General features: G+C 48.7%; 3 protein-coding genes across 7 annotated transcripts; all 3 read left to right on the top strand.

The window, feature by feature from the left end:
* Window positions 1-69: 69 nt before the first annotated feature.
* Window positions 70-6,495, top strand: ankrd54 (ankyrin repeat domain 54). The gene is made up of 9 exons (XM_079745918.1): window positions 70-208; window positions 282-772; window positions 1,521-1,568; window positions 1,688-1,786; window positions 2,181-2,252; window positions 2,552-2,599; window positions 2,883-3,007; window positions 3,461-3,568; window positions 5,750-6,495. Exons 2-9 carry the CDS (start codon window positions 352-354, stop codon window positions 5,822-5,824), a joined length of 996 nt encoding a protein of 331 aa, XP_079602044.1. The 5' UTR covers window positions 70-208; window positions 282-351; the 3' UTR covers window positions 5,825-6,495.
* Window positions 6,496-6,759: 264 nt separating this feature from the next.
* Window positions 6,760-17,575, top strand: hmgxb4a (HMG box domain containing 4a). Of its 4 annotated transcripts, none has more exons than XM_079746864.1 (12): window positions 6,760-6,811; window positions 7,505-7,617; window positions 8,136-8,272; window positions 8,483-8,558; window positions 9,466-10,071; window positions 10,562-10,771; window positions 11,534-11,721; window positions 14,899-14,980; window positions 15,141-15,205; window positions 15,601-15,876; window positions 16,122-16,244; window positions 16,611-17,575. In XM_079746864.1, exons 2-12 carry the CDS (start codon window positions 7,581-7,583, stop codon window positions 16,653-16,655), a joined length of 1,845 nt encoding a protein of 614 aa, XP_079602990.1. In that variant the 5' UTR covers window positions 6,760-6,811; window positions 7,505-7,580; the 3' UTR covers window positions 16,656-17,575. The 4 variants fall into 4 exon arrangements, with proteins under 4 accessions (XP_079602990.1, XP_079602989.1, XP_079602988.1 ...); XM_079746863.1 differs by having other exon boundaries at window positions 11,534-11,724; XM_079746862.1 differs by having other exon boundaries at window positions 8,136-8,302.
* Window positions 17,576-18,037: 462 nt separating this feature from the next.
* LOC307082343 (uncharacterized protein) lies at window positions 18,038-19,846 on the top strand. Of its 2 annotated transcripts, none has more exons than XM_079745885.1 (3): window positions 18,038-18,186; window positions 18,482-18,633; window positions 18,863-19,846. In XM_079745885.1, the coding sequence occupies exons 1-3, from the start codon at window positions 18,162-18,164 to the stop codon at window positions 19,814-19,816; spliced, it is 1,131 nt and encodes a 376-aa protein (XP_079602011.1). In that variant the 5' UTR covers window positions 18,038-18,161; the 3' UTR covers window positions 19,817-19,846. The 2 variants fall into 2 exon arrangements, with proteins under 2 accessions (XP_079602011.1, XP_079602010.1); XM_079745884.1 differs by having other exon boundaries at window positions 18,088-18,186; window positions 18,479-18,633.
* Window positions 19,847-21,450: the final 1,604 nt, after the last annotated feature.

Genomic DNA, 21,450 nt, shown 5'->3' with positions numbered 1-21,450 from the left:
GAACACGGAGTCTGATTGGCTACTAGCTGGCTCCTTTACGGCAGCACAATGGGCGTGGTTTTTACTACGTTTACTCGACAGTACGGGAAACCCCGAATTAGGGACATTTTGGGTCATTCTGAGACTAAATCTTTATAAATAGTGAAAGCACTGCAGTATACGAGATTCCTAAAACGCTGGGGATAAAGTCTTCTTCTAGAATCGTGAGGTAAAACGGCAAACGCCAGCTTTAAAGTTGACTGTTGACAATGAGCATTGTATTTACTTTCTGGTTCCTCCAGACCAGCGGATCCATGCATCGAGCCTGACCCCTGACCCCAGATCCAGCCTCCGCAGGCTCCCACCGTCGCCATGGACGGATGGAGCCCGATAGTCAGCACGGCGTCGGACCACGATCGGTCGAGCAGCGAGGGCGAGTACATGGTGGAGCCCGGGGAAGCCCCTCCGCTCGACGGGGAGGAGGAGCGGAGGAGAGGCGGGGAGACGGTGTTGATGATGGCCGGGGGGACCACGGCCACTACCACCACCACTGCCACTACGACCACTGGGTTCTGCCTGGGTGGGATTTCCGGGGGGAACAACATGGTGTTGGGTCGAACCGGACCGGCGGCGCAGTCCGAGCTCCGGTACCTGCACCTGCTATGGGAGCCGGGCAGGACCGACCCCGGGTCAGGGGTCGCCAGCAACAAGCTTGGGAAGGTGACCGGGGGCAGAGCCAGGCGACTCGGCCGAGCCTCCAGGAACCTCAGCCCCATCGGGAGGGATGTATACGGTCAGTGATTCACTGTCACCATGCAGTCTGGTAGTCTCTAGTTATTATGACTGTCACCATGCAGTCTGGTAGTCTCTAGTTATTATGACTATCACCATGCAGTCTGGTAGTCTCTAGTTATTATGACTGTCACCATGCAGTCTGGTAGTCTCTAGTAGTTATTCACTGTCACCAGGCAGTCTGGTAGTCTCTAGTTATTATGACTGTAACCAGGCAGTCTGGTAGTCTCTAGTAGTTATTCACTGTCACCATGCAGTCTGGTAGTCTCTAGTTATCATGACTGTCACCATGCAGTCTGGTAGTCTCTAGTTATTATGACTGTCACCATGCAGTCTGGTAGTCTCTAGTAGTTATTCACTGTCACCAGGCAGTCTGGTAGTCTCTAGTTATTATGACTGTAACCAGGCAGTCTGGTAGTCCCTAGTAGTTATTCACTGTCACCAGGCAGTCTGGTAGTCTCTAGTAGCTATTCACTGTCAAAATGCTGTCTGGTAGTCTCTAGTAGTGATTCACTGTCACAATGCAGTCTGGTAGTCTCTAGTTATTATTCACTGTAACCAATCAGACCTGTAGTCTCTAGTAGTTAATTACCATTGCCATTATGTGCCATTATTATATTGTTATTGTCAGTAAGGGTGTTGGACAGTACTACTATCATAGTACTACTGTCTAGCACCTTCACCCTAATTTCTGTCTTGTCAATAGTGCTGTTCATCCTGACTTTTGGTTTAATTTCTCGTTATTCCAGCTATGAAGAGACTCCGAGAAGCAGCCAACGGCAACGATATAGATACGGGTATGTATGGCAAGAATTGTAGAAACATAAAGGAGCCAAATAAAAAAATCATCTTATACTTATAGTGTGTTGTACCGTTGTTGTTGTTGTGTGTTGTGTCTCATGTTGTGTTGCTCCAGTGCGTAACCTCCTGCTCGAGGACATCGACCCGTGTGCTGCAGACGACAAGGGGAGGACCGCGCTCCACTTCTCCTCCTGCAACGGCAACGAGAGCATCGGTAGGTGGTCTGGTAGGGCAAGGCGTGGGTTGGTAGTATGTAGCTCCACGGTGGAGCTATGCCCCATGGTCGTAGGAGAGGGGTTGTCATGGATCACGACCAAAAATGGTTTGCGATCCAGATGTAGGTGGGTCTCGACTCTGCCCCACAGAGAACCCTCGGCACACCTGAATTGTTGATAGTATTGTGCTACAGAAGTAGCACAACCACTCTCTATTAAGTCATTTAGAAGGTTTAAACATACAAGCAGTGTACAGTGACTGAGTCCAGTGAGTGGTCATTAAAGAGCAGGTAGGGGTCAGAGCCTCCTGCTCAGGGATGGAGACGGGGGCAAGGCAACAGACATTTATGGCCCTCTCCAACCGGGACCTCTTTGTGTTTTCTCCGGGTGCAGTGAAGCTGCTCCTGAGCCACGGAGCAGACCCCAACCAGAGGGACGGACTGGGAAACACCCCCCTCCACCTGGGTGAGAGCAGACAGACAGACAGACAGACAGACAAACACATAGACACACACACACACACACCCAAACAGACAGACACACAGACAGACAGACGGACAGACAGACAGACACACACGCAGAAAGAAAGACGTCCATCAATATAAAATTATATGTGGTCAGACTATTGTGTTTTCATAATTATGTTTCTACTGCTATCTGTAACTTTTTATCATCAGTAACAGACATTCCAATGCATAGTGTAGGTGCCTGTGATGTCATTGACGCCATTTATTGTAAACTTTGTAAATGTGTGTATTTTCCAGCCGCCTGTACGAATCATGTGCCTGTAATCACCACGCTACTGAGAGGAGGTGAGGTCACTAAAATACTACTTCATAGACTTAATTAGTAATAACAAAGTAATATAAATGAGTAATATAAATGATAATATAAATGAATATAAATTAATATAAATGAGTACTATTTCATATCAACAAAGAACTGCTTCATATAAAACAATTTCCTCATACAAGCAACACCTTTTGAGCGTTGACTCAATCCCTTGTTTCACTGTTTCACTCTCTCCCTCGCTCTCCCTCTGTGTCTGTGTGTTTCTATCTCTCTCTCTCCTCCCTCCCCCCCCCCCTCTCCCAGGCGCCCGTGTGGATGCCCTGGATCGCGCTGGGCGGACCCCCCTCCACCTGGCGCGCTCCAAGCTCAACATCCTGCAGGACGGAGACTCCCGCAGCATCGACACGCTCAGAGGGGAGGTCACTCAGGTACCACCGCCCTCTGCTCCACATCCTTCCAACAACTAAATCTTTTTTTCATGACATTACCAAATTATGTTGTTCTTTGCATACAAACACGGCTGTATTGGGCCAAAATATAATGTATTACATGTTGAACCCCATGTTGTACACTGTTTTTACATCATCTACTGATATTTCACATTTGGGCTGATATCAGACATTGGACAGCGATGGCGCCGGGTGTGTTTGATTCGGTTGCCTGGCTAACTCTCGCTCTCTCTGTCTCTCTGTCTCTCTGTCTATCTCTGTCTCTCTCTGTCTCTCTCTGTCTCTCTCTCTCTCTCTCTGTCTGTCTGTCTGTCTGTCTGTCTGTCTCTCTGTCTCTCTCTCTCTCTGTCTCTGTCTCTCTGTCTCTCTGTCTCTCTCTCTCTCTCTCTCTCTCTCTCTCTCTCTCTCTCTCTCTCTCTCTCTCTCTCTCAGATCATCCAGATGTTGAGGGAGTACCTGAACCTGATGGGTCATAGTGATGCCCGTGAGAGACTGGACCACATCTCGTCCCGCCTCCAGAACACACGCACCAAACAACAGGTTGACCACACACACACACACCAAACAACAGGTTACGATCACTCAGATGTTAACACACTATACTACAACTCCTTCTACTTTTTCCATCTAGTCAGCATTTAACAAACCGGTACCGAACAACAGATAACTATCTTTCAGCAATTAACACACACAATACAACCTCAACTATTAGTACTACTTCTGCTTTTATTATCTAGTCAGCTGTCAACAAAGACGCACTGATCAACTGATAACCTATTGATCTGTTGACACATGGAACAAACAACAGGTTACTATACAATCTGTTTATCTGTTAGTATGACGCACGCACACACACACACACACACACACACACACACACACACACACCCAAACCACATTGGGTTGCCGCTAGTAATGCGCGATATAAACGATATACGTTATAAACGATAAAAACATGGCCTACGATAGAATTTAATTCTATCGCTCTATCGCGATAATGCATGTTGATGACGCAAAATACAATGTTTAATTTTTGGTTTGGTGCAATTCCTTTTCACATTGCAATTTTCGCAACAGTGCCAGAATTCGTCAACAAACCTGCATGTGGGCAAATAACGTTAACCCATTTGTACCGGCTGCTGTGCGGCGCAACATTGTATCTAGTAGATACAATGTTGCTCCGGGCAGCCGGTACAAATGGGTTAATGGTAAACACACATTGATGCGCAATCCGGTCTTAAAGGTAAACACGCACAGAGGCGTGATCCGGTCTGAATGGGTTAAATCGTTGGACAAAAAGGTCTGGGGCGTTGTAAAGCGTTAAAGAAAAAGGGGGTGGGGGGAAGCACCGGTGAAAGTAAACAATCATGGATATCCAGCGTGATATACATTGATCTGTGGACTGGTCCAACCCCTTCTCCCTAATCCTGACTCGGAATGTGTTAAATGCATCTGCATTTTTAAGTTATGTTTTCCAGCATACTTTTTTTTCAGCATTGCTTTTGTCGGACCGTCGGGTGGTGGCTCAACATGGAGCAAAGAGGAGACGGAATGTCTTTTGGATATCGGACCCAAATATCCAAAAGACGTTCCGTCTCCTCTTTGCTCCATGTTGAGCAACGTCTCCGAGACCACCTCTCCGGCTGGGTCAACCTCCTTTTGATGGTTAAAAATATCACGTAATCGACAAAAATCTTAACAATCAATGATCGATCATCAATTAATCATGCCCATCCCTAATTGTCAGTACAGTGTCTGTTCCTTATCTAGTTTTTCCTGTTCTCTGCATCTTGGGTGGCATTTAAGAACCAAGGACTTAAACTAAGTGTAGTGCCTTTTAGAATGGTTTGCACTAAAGGAAAGAAACCCAATACTAATTTTATTTATCTGCAACATTATGTTGTATGATTACAGTGTTTCACAATAAATGTTCTCAAAATGACATACTATATTTCTCTTTTTTTTAAATACATTTAGCAGTTTGGCTTTCCTTAGGGTCTATGTAACCTGTTCTGAAACGGTTATTTTATGATTTTATATCGTGATATATATCGTTATCGCAAGAGGCTGCAATGTATATCGCAATATGGATTTTAGGCCATATCGCCCATCTCTAGTTGCAGCTATACTTGTAATATTACAACTGCTATTACTAAGACTGTTATTATCTCATCAGCTTTTAACACACACACCCCAAATATCAGGTCACACTTACTTATTCTACTACTACTACAACAAGAAGTAGTTTGCCCTCTACGAAGTGTCGCAGTTGTTTTAGATTTTTGCATAGTTGATAATCCATATCTTGCCACACCAGTCTGTTGACAGATATTATTGTCAACCAGGATCTTGGAAAATGCATAATGCATGATCCTAACAAAACAAAGATAAGACGTCTGGGCTTTGTATTGTGAGAAGGAAAACCCACTTCTTCCGGTTGACCCCACCTCGGCCCCTGATAAGGCGGGGCGTCAGCTCCAGGGCTAGGTTGAGAGGTTGGGTCCGCCTGCCTTGCTGCTGTGCTGGGCTGGCCTGGTAGAGCTACCCTTACATGCTAGTCTCTACCACAAATAACCCAGTGGCCGTTAGAGGAAATACATGCTAGTCTCTTCTGCATGGGCCTGTCAGACAGACGGTGACGGCTGCCTCTTGGGCCTACCTGGATAAATAAAGGTCTTATTAATAAGTCTGTCTGTGCTGTCTGTTTGTGTTGTCTTCCAGGTGGACGAGGTGACCGACCTGTTGGCCAGCTTCACCTCTCTCAGTCTACAGAAACAAGACCTGGGAGATAGGTAGAGACGTGTGTGTGTGTGTGTGTGTGTGTGTGTGTGGGTGTGTGTGTGTGTGTGTGTGTGTGTGTGTGAGAGAGTACAGTCAGTTGTTCTTTGGAGGAAGTTTTGTTTTATTTTACCAATGTTTTTTTGGATGAAGATTGAATGACAGTTAATGTTAATAATCAACCTTCCGTTCGTAATTTATAACACGCCATGGATAAATTTGAAGATGCTTTGTTATGTCATAACTGTTTGTAAGTAAGTGGTTTATCGCTTGTAATGACGTACAATCAATTTTCAGATTATGTTTTCATGACAGTGTTGATTTTTATTTGTTCTGTATTTCTTACCAAATGAAAAGTAAGGTTATAACTCATGGTGTATTATTTATAAAGCAACATTTGAGAATAAAGTTCATGACAGATATACGAACAGTGAAGGAAAAAACCAACAATATTCTGATGTCTTAACTCAAGATAATTCCGTTGAAGTATTCTTGATGGTTTTAATTTAATGATTTTCCATATAACGCCTTGTTTAATGCCTTGCATGGTTGCAACTACTTGTTTAACTGTTTGTATATTGGCTTCAGTTCAATAAAAACTTTGGCTAACCTTTGTATGGAGAAATACTGAACTTCCTCAATATGTGCCCGCACAATTTGAACATGAATAAAGTTTGAACTTGTCCACACTTTGTTGTACTTTTCGATGCCTTCTAAATTTATTTTATTTACGTATTATACAAGTGACAACCATTTAAATAATTATTTCGCTCCCCTTAAACTATAATAAATAAATTATAAACAATATTCTAAATTAATGTTTTCAGAAGTGACACTTGGCGCCCCCTACCGCCTGTCGTCGTCACACCCCTCTCCTGATATGGCTACTACCGCTCTCCTCCGATTGGCTGTGCCCCCTAAGCCCCGCCCCCACCAACATGCATTGTTGTTCCCCGACATCCAAGATGGCGACCGGACCCGCGTAAAATCGCTAAATTCACAGAGGTAGTACGCTTTAATAACCCGTATCATATCCCTTTTCCCGATGGTAATACATCCCACATAGTGCAACCCATGCGCGAACACACATATGCATGGAGTTGATCGTATGGAAGTCCCGCTTTAGCCCTCCGTAAGAGCGGCAGGGCCTTGGCTGCCGCGCCGGGCCGAGAGCCGCCCGCCGCGGCGTCGCCCTCAGACCCGCACCGCCGCGACTTCCAGCCGCACCAAGTCGGAGCGGGTTTGAAATGTCGGGAGTCCCAAGTGAATGAAAGGGGGTGTGTTTGTGTATCTCTTGCGAAAGTAGGCGGGAATGATTGTATAAATATTGAATACTAATATTGGTCATTTAGTGGTTGAGCAGCGTTGGTTTAATGAGGCATTAGTGTTTGGGTGGTTTGCAGCCCGATGATAGTAAGTTGCTCTGAGCTTTCTCCACTTTACCTGATGGAGCTGGGCTGGATTTATTTGACATCCCGGTGGTACCTGTGAGTGGATCGACTGGCCGCTAGTTTTCTTTCCACTATGTGTTTGAGTAGTTTGGCACACACTGCTGGATGTAACCGTGCAATAATTTGTGGTGATGATGATAATATTCTGCGGAGGTCAGTATTTAGAAGATGACGTGTTTGTTGTGTTACAAGCAAAGCTTGAATCAGGTAACTGGAATGTGTGTGTCTTTCTATGTACTGTTCACAGGTCATTGTCTGGTCTGAATGCGGTCCATAGAATCGAGGAACTCTGAAACCACTTTGAGGAGGAGAGAGGACAGACCATGGCTTTTGAGGAGATCATCAGTAAAGGAGGAATGGGTATGGGACTCTCATCTTCGGTGTCACTCTCTCCAGGGGGCACTCCAGTTGGTCATCAGAATGTGTGGTTTTATATATGTATTATTATTATTTCAAACTACAGTATATTAAAATTCCTGTTAGTATACTACAGGCCAGTGATTGAATCCCATCCCAAAAGGTGGGTCATTTAGAAGGTTGACCCAAAGTTTGATTCCCGATGTCAACCGCCTAACCTGGATTAACTTGAAGTCACTTTGGATCAAAAGTGCAAAAGACAATATTCTGAAGCTAAATATTAAAAAAATCAATTAACACAAATAAGTAGTCCATATATCAGACATATGTATGCCTTTATGGACAGGGGAGAGTAGACTGACAGGAGAGTGGTTTAAAGAAGAGAGGGAATGACATGGTAGCATAAGATGGCTAGCAGCCTAGTGGAAAGCCTTCTGTCTAGAAAGAGAGAGACACACACACACACACACCACAGGTCAAAGGTCACTGCCATAAGGATAACCTCTGTGTCCCGCCCCTAGACGTGGGCATGGAGGGGGATCGGGGCCTGGTGGCTGGCCGTAGCCAGCGGGAGAAGAGGAGATCCTACAAAGACCTCCTGAGGGAGGAGGAGGAGATGGCTGCGCAGGTCCGAAAGACCTCCAAGAAACGACCAAAGGTTCCTCATCCCACCCCTCCATCTCGCAGGGTCTCGTTTTATTCTTCATCTGTGTGTCAAATTTCTACATTGTTACTTTTCCGTTCCATGAATCCATCTTTCCATCCGTTTCACCCCTGAACCCCACCTCAGACATATTGGAAGATGCATTCTAAGGTGGACATGTGAACGTGTTTTCCTAATGTCAAGCCTCCCTTTGTTTCTCGACAGGACTCTGAGCTGTTCCTGCTGGGAGGAGACGGCCACAAGAAGAAGAAGAAGCAAAGTGACGACTTCTATTACCGAGGTGAGAACCCCTGACTGAGGAGATCAGACAGAAGCAAACGATGACTGACAGTTGAGACAGAAGCAAATTATGACTGAGGAGTTCAGGCAGAAGCTAATGATGACTCAAGTAGACGGACTGTGGAGAACTACTGCAATCACACACACACACACACATACACACACAAACAAACACACATACACACACAAACAAACACACACACACACACACACACACACACACACACTCCTAGCGATGCTCTGATACTGATCAATGCTAATCTAGAACCCTTCCTAAGTGAGCCTCCTCCACTCTCAGACGCGTGGGCTGTGAAGCAGTGAAGGGCTGGTAGAGTATCTCCTGGTGGATCTCAGAGGGACGGGACTCCCACTTAGACAGTGTCCACACCGTACTGGGACTGGATTAATGCGTCCAGAGCTCTCTAGCTCTCCCAGCGTGACCGCCGAACAGAGCACTTACGCAAATGTCTGGATCCCAAACCATTTATAAATAATCGTTTTCTGTTATATTGGATCGTCCTCACAGCGGCCGTTCTCCGATTCACCCACTGTGGAGAACACTTTGAAGAAGCTCAGTTTTCGTAGTGGATGGAGATGGCCGTAGTTATGATTAATCTTTTACTGAAACACTGGAATCCGGAGGGACATCACAATATGCAGTTCTGTAATTATCACGATACATCCTCACAATCTCAGGTGGTACCAGGTCTGTCGAGGTCTGACTTGGATGATCAAAGTGGACTCTTGGTTAAGACATTACCTCTTTGGCTTAAAAAATAATAAAGTATAAAAATGTGTTAGTATTGTGGAAGGATAGAAATGCAATGTCATTTTAATATAAAGTGTTTGGTGTTTGTGTGTGTGTGTGTGTGTGTGTGTGTGTGTGCGTGCGTCATCCCGCCGCTCAGACCACGATGGCGCCGGCCAGCCCGCGCACAAGAAGAAGCGAAAGTCAACGGACCGCTCGCCGCAGCTCTCCTCACTGCCCCCCCCCTCCTCCCTCTCCTCCTCCAACGCCGCCGACACGGCCATGGGCCTCCTGCAGGCCATCACCTCCCCCCTGGCCACGGGCACGGCGCCCAGCCCCCACATGAACAAGAAGCCCTCCTACCCCTCCCTCTCCTCCAAGGACCGCAAGCACGGCTCAACCAGCGGGGGCGGGAACAGCAAAGGAGGCCACTCCTCCCACCCGCGGCCCGCCTCCTCCTCCTCCTCCTCCTCCTCCAAGAAGCACTCCTCCTCCTCCTCCTCCTCCAAGTCGTCCCTGTTCCACGGCGGCAGCGGGAAGGAGGAGCCGCTGGCGCTGCGCGAGGCAGACGGCCTGAAGATGAAGCTCCTGGTGGCCCCGGAGCGCGACGGCTTCCCGGCCCCGGGCCCCCCCCCGCACGGCGCCAAGGGCCCCGGCCGCAAGGAGAAGGAGCGCGGGGAGCGCGGCGGGGCCCCCGGGAAGACAAAGAAGAAGGCGTCGGCGCGGGAGCCGCTGCCCATCGTGGGGAAGGAGGTGGAGGTGGAGGGTAAGAGGACGTGTTGGGCGTAGAGCTGCTCCCTGCGGTCATCTCTAGAGGGGGCGGGTCAGCTTAGAGAGGGACTCTGATTGGTTTAGAATCAGGGTCCTTTTACACGGGTTTTATCGTAGGTTTTGCGTGTTTAAGATAGAGGAGGCATTGTAGACGTGGAGGGGAAAACAAACGAGTTCCTACCAGAGAGAAAGAAAGGTCTATTCTAGTGTATTACTAGAATGCAACACAATGTTGATGGCATTTATTTTGAATGAATCCATCATCACAAGTAATATCTTTGCCCCTTTTGTTATATCCAGGTCTAATGACACTAAATCCTAAACCTAATCAATTAATCAATTCAGACTTTTTGAGAACATTTGCATTTTTGTACTTTAAGTTTTAAATGACTTGTCACTAGCTCTACCCTACCCTAGACCATCAAGTCTTCTTATTGGTCCGTTCCTTGGTTGACTCCTAACCAATGGGACGCCCCGCCCTGCAGGTCACTACGGTGGGGGTATGGGCGACGACAGCTCGTCGTCGGGGGGCGAGTTGGAGGCCGGGGAGCTGGTCATCGACGACTCATACACACACCTCTCCAAGAAGAAGAGCAAGAAGAGCAAGAAGTCCAAGAAGAGGAAGGACAAGGACAAGGAGCGCGACAAGGAGAAGAGCGGCAAAGAGCGCAAGCACAGCAAGACGTCAGCGTCGGGTGGGTGTCCATGACAACCAAACTCAACCGTTTATATGTCTTTACATTTGCGGCATTTAGCAGACGCTTTTATCCAAAGCGACTTACAATAAGTACGTTTGTCAGAAGAAAGAGAAACAACAATATATCGCCGTGGGTACAGTAAGGATGCTCATAGAAACAAGTGCCAAGCGCTAACCATCACTAGTTTAACCACCAACCAAAGAACCCGGATTTTGTCACTTTTTACTTTGATGAGATAGTTAAGCTTCTTACATTTAGCAGTTGCTTTGGTTGAAGCTACTTATAACAGTGTTTTTTTTCTTCTTAGACCTTGTATTTCTAAATATATTTAATATTAATTCAACATTACAAATTATGTTTAGTAATTTATAATACAGATTGAATTTTTAATGTAAATTTTGTCATCATATCTGCAGTGCATTCTTTTAGTTTTTGAATTGAACGCATAATACGGCAAAATATATCGGGTTGAATTGTGGCTCTTCAAACTCCCCCGATAGCCCAGGGGATTACCCCACTGTGGCAAACCGCTGTTCCACGCCGTAGGAAGCAGCTCCCCTGGTTCTATGAACATCCCTACCGTACCGACGGAGATATGCTGTTGTCTCTCTTTCTTCTGACAAATGGACTTATTGTAAGTCCCTATGATGAAAGTGTCTCCTACATGTAAGTGTAAGCAGTTAGCCGGGTGGTCTCTGGCGGACCAGCTCCCTACCGTTCACTGGGTTTTTACTGACCTTGTGCCCCGGTCCCCCCCAGACGTGTCCAGGGGCCACGGCCACGGGCACCCCACGGTGAGCCACAGCGCGGTGGGGCCCATGTACGCCATGAACGCCCCCCTGCCCCCCAATCCTCACCACCCCCACCATCACCCCGCCGGGGAGGCCCCCCCGGACAAGAAGAAGAAGAAGGAGGAGAAGGAGAAGCACGGCAAGGAGAAGGACAAGGTAGTGGTAAAGGGGAGGGGTCAAAGGAGGAGGTGGGAGTACAGGGGAGGGGTCAAAGGAGGAGGTGGGAGTAAAGGGGAGGGGTCAAAGGAGGAGGTGGGAGTAAAGGGGAGGGGTCAAAGGAGGAGGTGGTAGTAAAGGGGAGGGGTCAAAGGAGGAGGTGGTAGTAAAGGGGAGGGGTCAAAGGAGGAGGAGGTGGGAGTAAAGGGGGGGGTCAAAGGAGGAGGTGGGAGTAAAAAGGAGTAAAGGGGGGGGTCAAATGAGGAGGTGGTAGTAAAGGGGAGGGGTCAAAGGAGGAGGTGGGAGTACAGGGGAGGGGACAAAGGAGGAGGTGGTAGTAAAGGGGAGGGGTCAAAGGAGGAGGAGGTGGTAGAAAAGGGGAGGGGTCAAAGGAGGAGGTGGTAGTAAAGGGGAGGGGTCAAAGGAGGAGGTGGTAGTAAAGGGGAGGGGTCAAAGGAGGAGGTGGGAGTAAAGGGGAGGGGTCAAAGGAGGAGGTGGTAGTAAAGGGGAGGGGTCAAAGGAGGAGGTGGTAGTAAAGGGGAGGGGTCAAAGGAGGAGGTGGTAGTAAAGGGGAGGGGTCAAAGGGGAGGGGTCAAAGGAGGAGGAGGTGGTAGAAAAGGGGAGGGGTCAAAGGAGGAGGAGGTAGTAAAGGGAGGGGTCAGAGGAGGTGGTAGAAAAGGGGAGGGGTCAAAGGAGGAGGAGGTGGTAGTAAAGGGAGGGGTCAGAGGAGGTGGTAGAAAAGGGGAGGGGTCAAAGGAGGAGGAGGTGGTAGTAAAGGGAGGGGTCAAAGGAGGAGGAGGTGGTAGTAAAGGGAGGGGTCAAAGGAGGAGGAGGTGGTAGTAAAGGGAGGGGTCAGAGGAGGAGGTGGTAGTAAAGGGAGGGGTCAGAGGAGGAGGTGGTAGTAAAGGGAGGGGTCAGAGGAGGAGGTGGTAGTAAAGGGAGGGGTCAGAGGAGGAGGTGGTAGTAAAGGGAGGGGTCAGAGGAGGAGGTGGTAGTAAAGGGAGGGGTCAGAGGAGGAGGTGGTAGTAAAGGGAGGGGTCAGAGGAGGAGGTGGTAGTAAAGGGAGGGGTCAGAGGAGGAGGTGGTAGTAAAGGGAGGGGTCAGAGGAGGAGGTGGTAGTAAAGGGAGGGGTCAGAGGAGGAGGTGGTAGTAAAGGGAGGGGTCAAAGGAGGAGGAGGTGGTAGTAAAGGGAGGGGTCAGAGGAGGAGGTGGTAGTAAAGGGAGGGGTCAAAGGAGGAGGAGGTGGTAGTAAAGGGAGGGGTCAGAGGAGGAGGTGGTAGTAAAGGGAGGGGTCAGAGGAGGAGGTGGTAGTAAAGGGAGGGGTCAGAGGAGGAGGTGGTAGTAAAGGGAGGGGTCAGAGGAGGAGGAGGTGGTAGTAAAGGGAGGGGTCAGAGGAGGAGGTGGTAGTAAAGGGAGGGGTCAGAGGAGGAGGTGGTAGTAAAGGGAGGGGTCAGAGGAGGAGGTGGTAGTAAAGGGAGGGGTCAGAGGAGGAGGTGGTAGTAAAGGGAGGGGTCAGAGGAGGAGGTGGTAGTAAAGGGAGGGGTCAGAGGAGGAGGTGGTAGTAAAGGGAGGGGTCAAAGGAGGAGGTGGTAGTAAAGGGAGGGGTCAGAGGAGGAGGTGGTAGTAAAGGGGAGGGGTCAAAGGAGGAGGTGGGAGTAAAGGGGAGGGGTCAAAGGAGGAGGTGGTAGTAAAGGGGAGGGGTCAAAGGAGGAGGTGGTAGTAAAGGGGAGGGGTCAAAGGAGGAGGTGGTAGTAAAGGGGAGGGGTCAAAGGGGAGGGGTCAAAGGAGGAGGAGGTGGTAGAAAAGGGGAGGGGTCAAAGGAGGAGGAGGTGGTAGTAAAGGGAGGGGTCAGAGGAGGTGGTAGAAAAGGGGAGGGGTCAAAGGAGGAGGAGGTGGTAGTAAAGGGAGGGGTCAAAGGAGGAGGAGGTGGTAGTAAAGGGAGGGGTCAAAGGAGGAGGAGGTGGTAGTAAAGGGAGGGGTCAGAGGAGGAGGTGGTAGTAAAGGGAGGGGTCAGAGGAGGAGGTGGTAGTAAAGGGAGGGGTCAGAGGAGGAGGTGGTAGTAAAGGGAGGGGTCAGAGGAGGAGGTGGTAGTAAAGGGAGGGGTCAGAGGAGGAGGTGGTAGTAAAGGGAGGGGTCAGAGGAGGAGGTGGTAGTAAAGGGAGGGGTCAGAGGAGGAGGTGGTAGTAAAGGGAGGGGTCAGAGGAGGAGGTGGTAGTAAAGGGAGGGGTCAGAGGAGGAGGTGGTAGTAAAGGGAGGGGTCAGAGGAGGAGGTGGTAGTAAAGGGAGGGGTCAGAGGAGGAGGTGGTAGTAAAGGGAGGGGTCAGAGGAGGAGGTGGTAGTAAAGGGAGGGGTCAGAGGAGGAGGTGGTTGTAAAGGGAGGGGTCAGAGGAGGAGGTGGTAGTAAAGGGAGGGGTCAGAGGAGGAGGTGGTAGTAAAGGGAGGGGTCAGAGGAGGAGGTGGTAGTAAAGGGAGGGGTCAGAGGAGGAGGTGGTAGTAAAGGGAGGGGTCAGAGGAGGAGGTGGTAGTAAAGGGAGGGGTCAGAGGAGGAGGTGGTAGTAAAGGGAGGGGTCAGAGGAGGAGGTGGTAGTAAAGGGAGGGGTCAGAGGAGGAGGTGGTAGTAAAGGGAGGGGTCAGAGGAGGAGGTGGTAGTAAAGGGAGGGGTCAGAGGAGGAGGTGGTAGTAAAGGGAGGGGTCAGGGGTCATTCACTGACCAGCTGATCAGCCATCTGAGTGTGCGGTAAAATAAAATGTAGAATTATGTTTTTCCCCCTCTATTTTCTAAAGGTTTGTTGTTTATCGAGTTAGCTGCTGTGGGTTGTTGTGTAGACTCCTGATCCGTGTATGCTGTAATTAAACACACATGTTATTAAACCCAATCAACTAGCATTATCAATTCTACACTAATTCTAATTAGTTGATGTTGTTTTCAGAGTTGGCTGGGATTTTTTTTTAATTCGGTTTTACCGACTGAAAATAAGTTTACATTTATTATACGTTATTTTTTATTATTACACGCACAACAACAAACGTGATTCACAATTCTTCAAAGGAACAACATAAGCCCCAACCGTTACCTGTGGTTGGTGGTACACCCCTAACTTCATCATTAATGATGAAGTTAGGGGTGAAGTTTAGCGAATCATCATCCTCATCTTCTTCTTCTGCTGTGCCTCTCAGCCAAAGAAGAAGAACACAACAGCCTATCAGGTGTTCTGTAAGGAGTACCGCGTCAACATCAACGCAGAGCAGCCTGGCCTCGGTGAGTACTACCATGACTCAGAACTGAATTCAGAGGCGTGTCTCAAAGCGGCGGGCGGGGTAAGACCTCTCCCTGAAGGACGGTTCAGGTGAACGTGGACGTTGGGGGTGGAATCAAAACAAAAACCATTGAATTCCCTTCTCTGTGTTTGTGTATCCAGTGTTCGGTGAGCTCAGCAAGAGGCTGGCAGAGGTGTGGAAGGCCATGCCTGAGAAAGACAAGCTGGTGGGTGTTACCTGAAAACATTTAGCAAAAGGATCGTATGTTCTCCCTGGCACTCGCTCCAGCAGTGGCACTGACCTGCTGGAGCGTGTGTGTGTGTGTGTGTGTGTGTGTTTGTGTGTGTGTGTGTGTCCTGACCTGTGTGTGTGTCCTGACTTGTGTGTGTGTGTGTGTGTCCTGACCTGTGTGTGTGTCCTGACTTGTGTGTGTGTGTGTGTGTCCTGACCTGTGTGTGTGTGTCCTGACCTGTGTGTGTGTGTCCTGACCTGTGTGTGTGTGTCCTGACTTGTGTGTGTGTGTGTGTGTCCTGACCTGTGTGTGTGTGTCCTGACCTGTGTGTGTGTGTGTGTGTGTCCTGACCTGTGTGTGTGTGTGTCCTGACCTGTGTGTGTGTGTAGGTATGGAGACAAAAGGCTCAGTACCTTCAGCACAAGCAGAACAAGGCGGAGGCCACCACGGTGAAGCGCAGCACCTCCACCGACACCAAGAGTAAAGGGGCCCTGAAGAGTGTGGGCGGGGCCGCGAGCCTGGGGTCCCCCTCCAGGGGGTCCGCCGCCGGCCTGTCGCTGTCCCCCGCCCGCATCCCGGAGGTGGACCCCATCGACGCCGCCGCACACCTGCAGCTGCTCGGAGAGTCGCTGTCCCTGATTGGACACCGGCTACAGGAAACCGAGGTGGGCACACAGGCAGACAGACAGACGCAGAGACACACACACACTTTTGTAGTTTTACCTCTGACTGGCCTTCTGTGCATTAACTGAACATTATTCTTATTGTTAGTTATAGCATTTTTTCTGATTCTTGTGTTTTAAGACACGTCGTTTTACTCGTCCTGTGAGGCTGAAGACAGATTGTCACATTTTGGACCATGAAAGTCTGTCTGTCTGATGTTCTAATAACCCCGGTGTCTGTCTCTCAGGGCATGGTGGCGGTCTCGGGTAGCCTGTCTGTCCTCCTGGACTCCATCCTGTGTGCCCTGGGGCCACTGACCTGTCTCACCGCTCAGATCCCTCAGCTCAACGGCTGTCCTCGGAACGTCCTGGTGCGTCTTCCTTAGACGGGTTTAACCCGTTTTACTCAAGCTTTGACTTTCAGTCTTTAGTCTGTTTCAATTTAAAGAACGTTTTTTTTTGTTTTGGAATGTACTCTATTAATAAAGTTACTGTCAGCTTATACTATTATCAGTTATTAGTAATTATTAGTTGAGTATTATCTTTAGTTTTCAATAAATCAATAAATTAATGTTGGGAATCAGTCATAGAATAAAACATCAAACGAAATAGTAATAAATAAAGCCGATAATTAAAGAACATCATTGATCATTCCAATAATAAATACTCCATATTCCACCTTAAAGAAAGAAGCTAATGCTAACCAGGACTTTCCCTCCATTCTGTTCCCTCCCCAGTCCAACACGCTGGACAACGTGGCCTACATCATGCCCGGCCTGTGAGGCCACCCCCACTTGCTTCAGTTGTCGGTCAAGACGAAGCTAGCTAACGTCGGTTGGCGGTCAAGACGAAGCTAGCCTCTAGCACTCAAGACGAGGCTCACTTAGCTTGGTTTTCACGATGGTGCTAGTATTTGTTAGCCGTGAAAGCTAAGCTAGCGTTCGAAAAACGCCAAAACAAAAAAACGTCCGTTAGCCATCATGACCGCTAGCGTCGGTTGGCGCCACCTGGTGGCCGAGCAGACAACCAGTTTGAGTACAAACGTCGTTCTTGAATGGCCGTCAATACATAGGCTTTTAATCAGGCCACGAAAGAATATGTGGATATTTTTTAGTACCGACATGGTTTTAAATAGTATTTTTCAAAAAAGAAATGTCCTTTTTGTAATTGTTATACTTTTAAAGGAAACCTATTTTGCCAAGCTCTCCCTCGGCACGAATGCTTGGTTTAACTGTTGTTAAATGGTGTGTGTTTTCTTATTGAGTGTGCCCACGTTTCTATAAGTCTGTGTGTGTGTGTGTGTGTGTGTGTGTGTGTGTGTGTGTGTGTGTGTGTGTGTGTGTGTGTGTGTGTGTGTGTGTGTTTGTGTGTTGGAGAGAGAGAGTTTGCCACTGTTACGACCAAGGCAGGTTTGTTGTGTACAAAGCGTGTATGTTTAACAGTGTCAGATGATGGTCGCAGACCGGTTATCTTTTCTACTTGTGTGTACAGATACAGGTCGGACGGGGTCCGGGTATTTTACTGGACATCAACATAATATATTTCACAACTTATTTTTCATTCATATACTTGATGCTATGCTGTTAAATATTTGCTATGACCCGATGTTTGCAGCTTTTAAATCCACCAAGGACTTTGCTCTGTTGAGCCTTTTATGAGGAGCCTGTACACACAACTACACACTGACTGTAAGATACCCCAAATACTGACATTAAACACGTTTTTCAAGAAAATTATCTGTATGTCTCTGCTATATTTCACCTTGGATCTGGACTGTATTTTTGAAGGTAAGGAACATTAATCCCCCTCCAAACACTGACATTAATTGCGCTTTAGATCTTTTCAAACTATATAAAGTAAAATTGAGGCTATTAAAAGTAGGCTATGAGATGGTAGAAGAACAAACATAACCTACTGGGGATAAGCTACATTTGGCATTTACTGGTAGGCCTAATTAAATAGCAAATATGTATAATATAGTAATAAATAAATAATTTAACAAAAATATACAGATACAATCAAAAGTAAGAAAACGAAACCAAAACAAATTAACTCATTGTCTAAAGTTTATCCTCCGGGTATGTATCCGTTATGGTTGTGTTCTCATAGATATTAATACACACACACACACACACACACACACACACACACACGCACCGTGGAAGGAATGTGACTGGGGTGTTGCAGACTGCAGACCGGTTCACGCTACAGTGGCGGCAGGAGGGGCTGAGAACGAGGAAGTAGATCCAGACTGATCATTTTAATACCAAAACAAGAGGAGCAGCAGGATGGATGAGGAGACATCACAGCACGGTAGGTCTCACTTACATCTAGGGACTGAGGAGAACTCAGTCCCTAGATGTAAACGCATTGTAAACGCGTTGTCCCTGCGTCAGTTGTTTTAAACAGATAGTCAGTAGAGATGGTGAATTTCCCCTTCACAAGAGACTGAGGGGAGTCGCCCATCAGCGCGAATAAAACGGCGTCATGTCTAAACTGCGTGCTAGTAACACATCCACCATGTTTATTGTACCACGTCAGACTTAACGAAATCCCGATAACAAATGAGAACATCAACTTGTTTCTTGTCATGTTGTGTACTAAGAAGAACCGGAGCTCCGGCTGGTGCTACTGGGCCGGGCCGGAGCAGGGCAGAGCGCGGCCGGGGACGCCATCCTCGGCCGGCCAGCCTTCCAGAGCGGGGAGGACGGTGCTGCTGCCCAGTGTCAGAGGCACAGAGGCCGGGTCGGGGGGCGACAGGTGAGGCTATGGACCTCCTGAGAAAATGCGACTCACTTATAAAAGATATCCCACGAATAGACAATATTGTATTTATGGCCAGATGGAGGAAAACTTTTATTATTATTTTATTATAATCTATTTAGGACTGAGGAACATTAAGTAGTCCATCATTTGAAAATATTTGCAAATATTGTTATTTAGTGTCATGCTCTCTCTCTCTCTCTCTCTCTCTCTCTCTCTCTCCCAGGTCGTCGTGGTGACCGTTCCAGACTGGTTCAGCTCCCGGGCACCTCCTCCTGAGGAGGCGCGGGCGCTGGTCTCCTCCTTCGTGGCCCTCTCCTCCCCGGGGCCCCACGCCTTCCTGCTCTGTGTCCCCGGGGACCAGCCCCCGGACGGGGAGGAGCGAGCCCTCGCCGCCCTGGAGCTCATCCTGGGGCCCCTGGCCGTCACCGCCCACACCCTGGTGCTCTTCACCCGCGGGGAGGAGGAGCAGGAAGAGGAGGAGCAGGAGAAGGAGGAGCAGAAGGAGGTGAAGACGCTGGAGGAGCTCCTCTCCACCCGACGCCGGGACCTCCTGGAACTGGTTGACTCCTGCGGGGGCCGGTACCACGCCCTGAGGGGGGCCGGGGGAGGAGGAGGAGGAGCAGGAGGAGGTGCTGAGGGGGAGGAGGAGGAGGAGAAGCAGAGGAGGAGGAGCGTGCAGGAGCTGCTGAAGAAGGTGCAGCAGGCGTTGGAGGAGAGCGAAGAGGAGTTCTTCACGTGCGCTCTGTACGAGGAGGCGGAGGGGAGGGTGAGGAGGAGGCAGGAGCAGCTCACCCTGGAGGGGAGAGAGAGAGCCGAACGGGGGGGAACAGAGGAGGAGGAGCCTGGAGGCCACGAGGCAGAAGGAGCAGAGCAGGAGGAGTGCGAGAGGGTGGCGGCGGCGAGGAGCGTGGTGGACCTGGACGTGGACGTGGGTGGGGTTCTGGCCTCCCTGGCCGTCTCCCCCGCCTCCGCCCCTCCCTCCCTGCTGTGGGGCCTGTGGGAGAGGCTCCTGGGTTGGCTCCGCAGGGTCCCCGGGCTGGTCCGGCCCGAGGCCCTGCTGGGGTCCCTGGTGGGGCTCTTTGTCGGGGGGCCCATCGGGAGGATGCTGGGGGCCACGGCCGGGTCGGTGGCCACCGAGGTGAAGAGACGGAAAGAAAAAGAGCAGAAAACCAACTAGGGAGAGAGAGAGGGAGAGAGGGAGAGGGAGAGAGAGGGAGAGAGAGAGAGGGAGGGAGGGAGGGAGGGGGAGAGAGAGAGAGAGAGAGAGAGGGAGGGAGGGAGGGAGGGGGAGAGAGAGAGAGAGAGAGAGAGAGAGAGTACAGACTAGTTTATACTCCTCTGTCAGCATGTGTTACTACACAGGTGTTTTTGCGGTGTCTACATTATTTATACTTGCGTTTGGTGTTAACGTGAACACAAGGGGGCGCCATAGCGTTTTCCAAATCCCAAACGCACACCAATCCAGAAATACTGGAAGCTTTTCTTCAAACTACTCCGTTAAACAAGTCACAGAAATCATCTGATGGCGTATCATCGCAACCAATTTGTTCACAATGTCGCCAGATGTTTGCTCCCTACTCAACCAATCAGCATTTAGTCGAGGTGAACTACCATGGATATATTATACTGTGGATCTGGGTGGCATGCTGACGGACAATTATAAACCAACCTTATGCCAATAGTACTTACTGTTTGTACATTATGCTGCAACAGCCACGGCGAGAACCTTTACAGTCATTTCACTGCAATGCTAAGAGCTTAAGCTATATAACTGTATTCAGCTGAACAGCTTAAACCCTTTAAAGTATTTATGGTATAATGTAACACTTTAATTGTACTGTTATTAAGAGAATAGTGCCTTTTCTGGAGTCACATTGTTGCAACGTCCTCATAGGCCTGGAGTTGGCTGCAGTTCCTTCCTCCGCCGCACGGGGGCGGCAGAGACCTCGTATCGACCTGCTGACTTTGTGTCACCCCGTGTTTGTTGGAAGGGTCTTTTCCCCTCAAATAAAAATAAATAGATAGTTCCTACTTCCCCGGAGTGCTGTGTCCTTCCAGTAGGTGTGTGAATGTTCATAGGTTTTATAAATGTCGACTATTGTAAATGTCGACTGGGATTTCCACCCGACCATTGAGAGAGCTGAATGCTGCAACTCAATGTGCAGAGTTTGCAAAAATGTGCCGCAACCTGTCTTCCAATGATGACGATAATAAATCACAGCCGTCGTTTTTATTTTTGACATTTCCATTAAATATTATGTTTTACACACACACACACACACACACACACACACACACACACACACACACACACACACACACACACACACTCGTGGATGCAGAGCAGTACGGGGAAATTAAGTATTTTATTTTAATAGTATTTAATGATCCAACTGTCAGGAAGTGGCCCGCCCTTAGAATACTAAAGATGATACCAAATATCTTGTTAGTCCCTCGTCAATGTATACTTTGTCCACCTTCATGAATAAATACACGGAGGCACCAATAAGTGATAATCTCCACTATGCTACAGTCCTCTGAAGAGCGGCTCTGTTTATTATGGGATGTTGATTTGAGGGTTTAGACTCCCAAAACAAAAACAGGCCTGGGTGATTCCAACAACGCCCAGAACCGACCGACCAAGCCTCACTCCCATACACGCACACGCACACGCGCGCGCACTCACGCACGCATACACACACTCACACCACGCACGCAGGTTATGGTTGAGACATGATGTAATTGATACCCTGCTAAAACCATCGGTCACAACCCATCCTTACAGTTACAATCCAATCCCTCTCTCTCTCT

Source organism: Pollachius pollachius (assembly GCF_949987615.1).
Source record: "Pollachius pollachius genome assembly, chromosome: 11".
Lineage (NCBI taxonomy): Eukaryota > Metazoa > Chordata > Actinopteri > Gadiformes > Gadidae > Pollachius > Pollachius pollachius.
Note: the sequence above shows the minus strand (reverse complement) of the source record. Positions and strands in the feature narration are given on the sequence as shown.

Excerpts from the sequence above, each read along its gene's own strand:
- ankrd54 (XM_079745918.1), top strand. The coding sequence starts at position 352 with ATGGACGGATGGAGCCCGATAGTCAGCACGGCGTCGGACCACGATCGG. Across the intron at positions 1,787-2,180 it reads CAACGGCAACGAGAGCATCG|TGAAGCTGCTCCTGAGCCAC; the intron begins GTAGGTGGTCTG and ends CTCCGGGTGCAG. Across the intron at positions 2,253-2,551 it reads AAACACCCCCCTCCACCTGG|CCGCCTGTACGAATCATGTG; the intron begins GTGAGAGCAGAC and ends TGTATTTTCCAG.
- hmgxb4a (XM_079746861.1), top strand. The coding sequence starts at position 7,581 with ATGGCTTTTGAGGAGATCATCAGTAAAGGAGGAATGG. Across the intron at positions 7,618-8,135 it reads CATCAGTAAAGGAGGAATGG|ACGTGGGCATGGAGGGGGAT; the intron begins GTATGGGACTCT and ends TCCCGCCCCTAG. Across the intron at positions 8,303-8,482 it reads CCACCCCTCCATCTCGCAGG|GACTCTGAGCTGTTCCTGCT; the intron begins GTCTCGTTTTAT and ends GTTTCTCGACAG.
- LOC307082343 (XM_079745884.1), top strand. The coding sequence starts at position 18,162 with ATGGATGAGGAGACATCACAGCACG. Across the intron at positions 18,187-18,478 it reads TGAGGAGACATCACAGCACG|AAGAACCGGAGCTCCGGCTG; the intron begins GTAGGTCTCACT and ends TTGTGTACTAAG. Across the intron at positions 18,634-18,862 it reads GCCGGGTCGGGGGGCGACAG|GTCGTCGTGGTGACCGTTCC; the intron begins GTGAGGCTATGG and ends TCTCTCTCCCAG.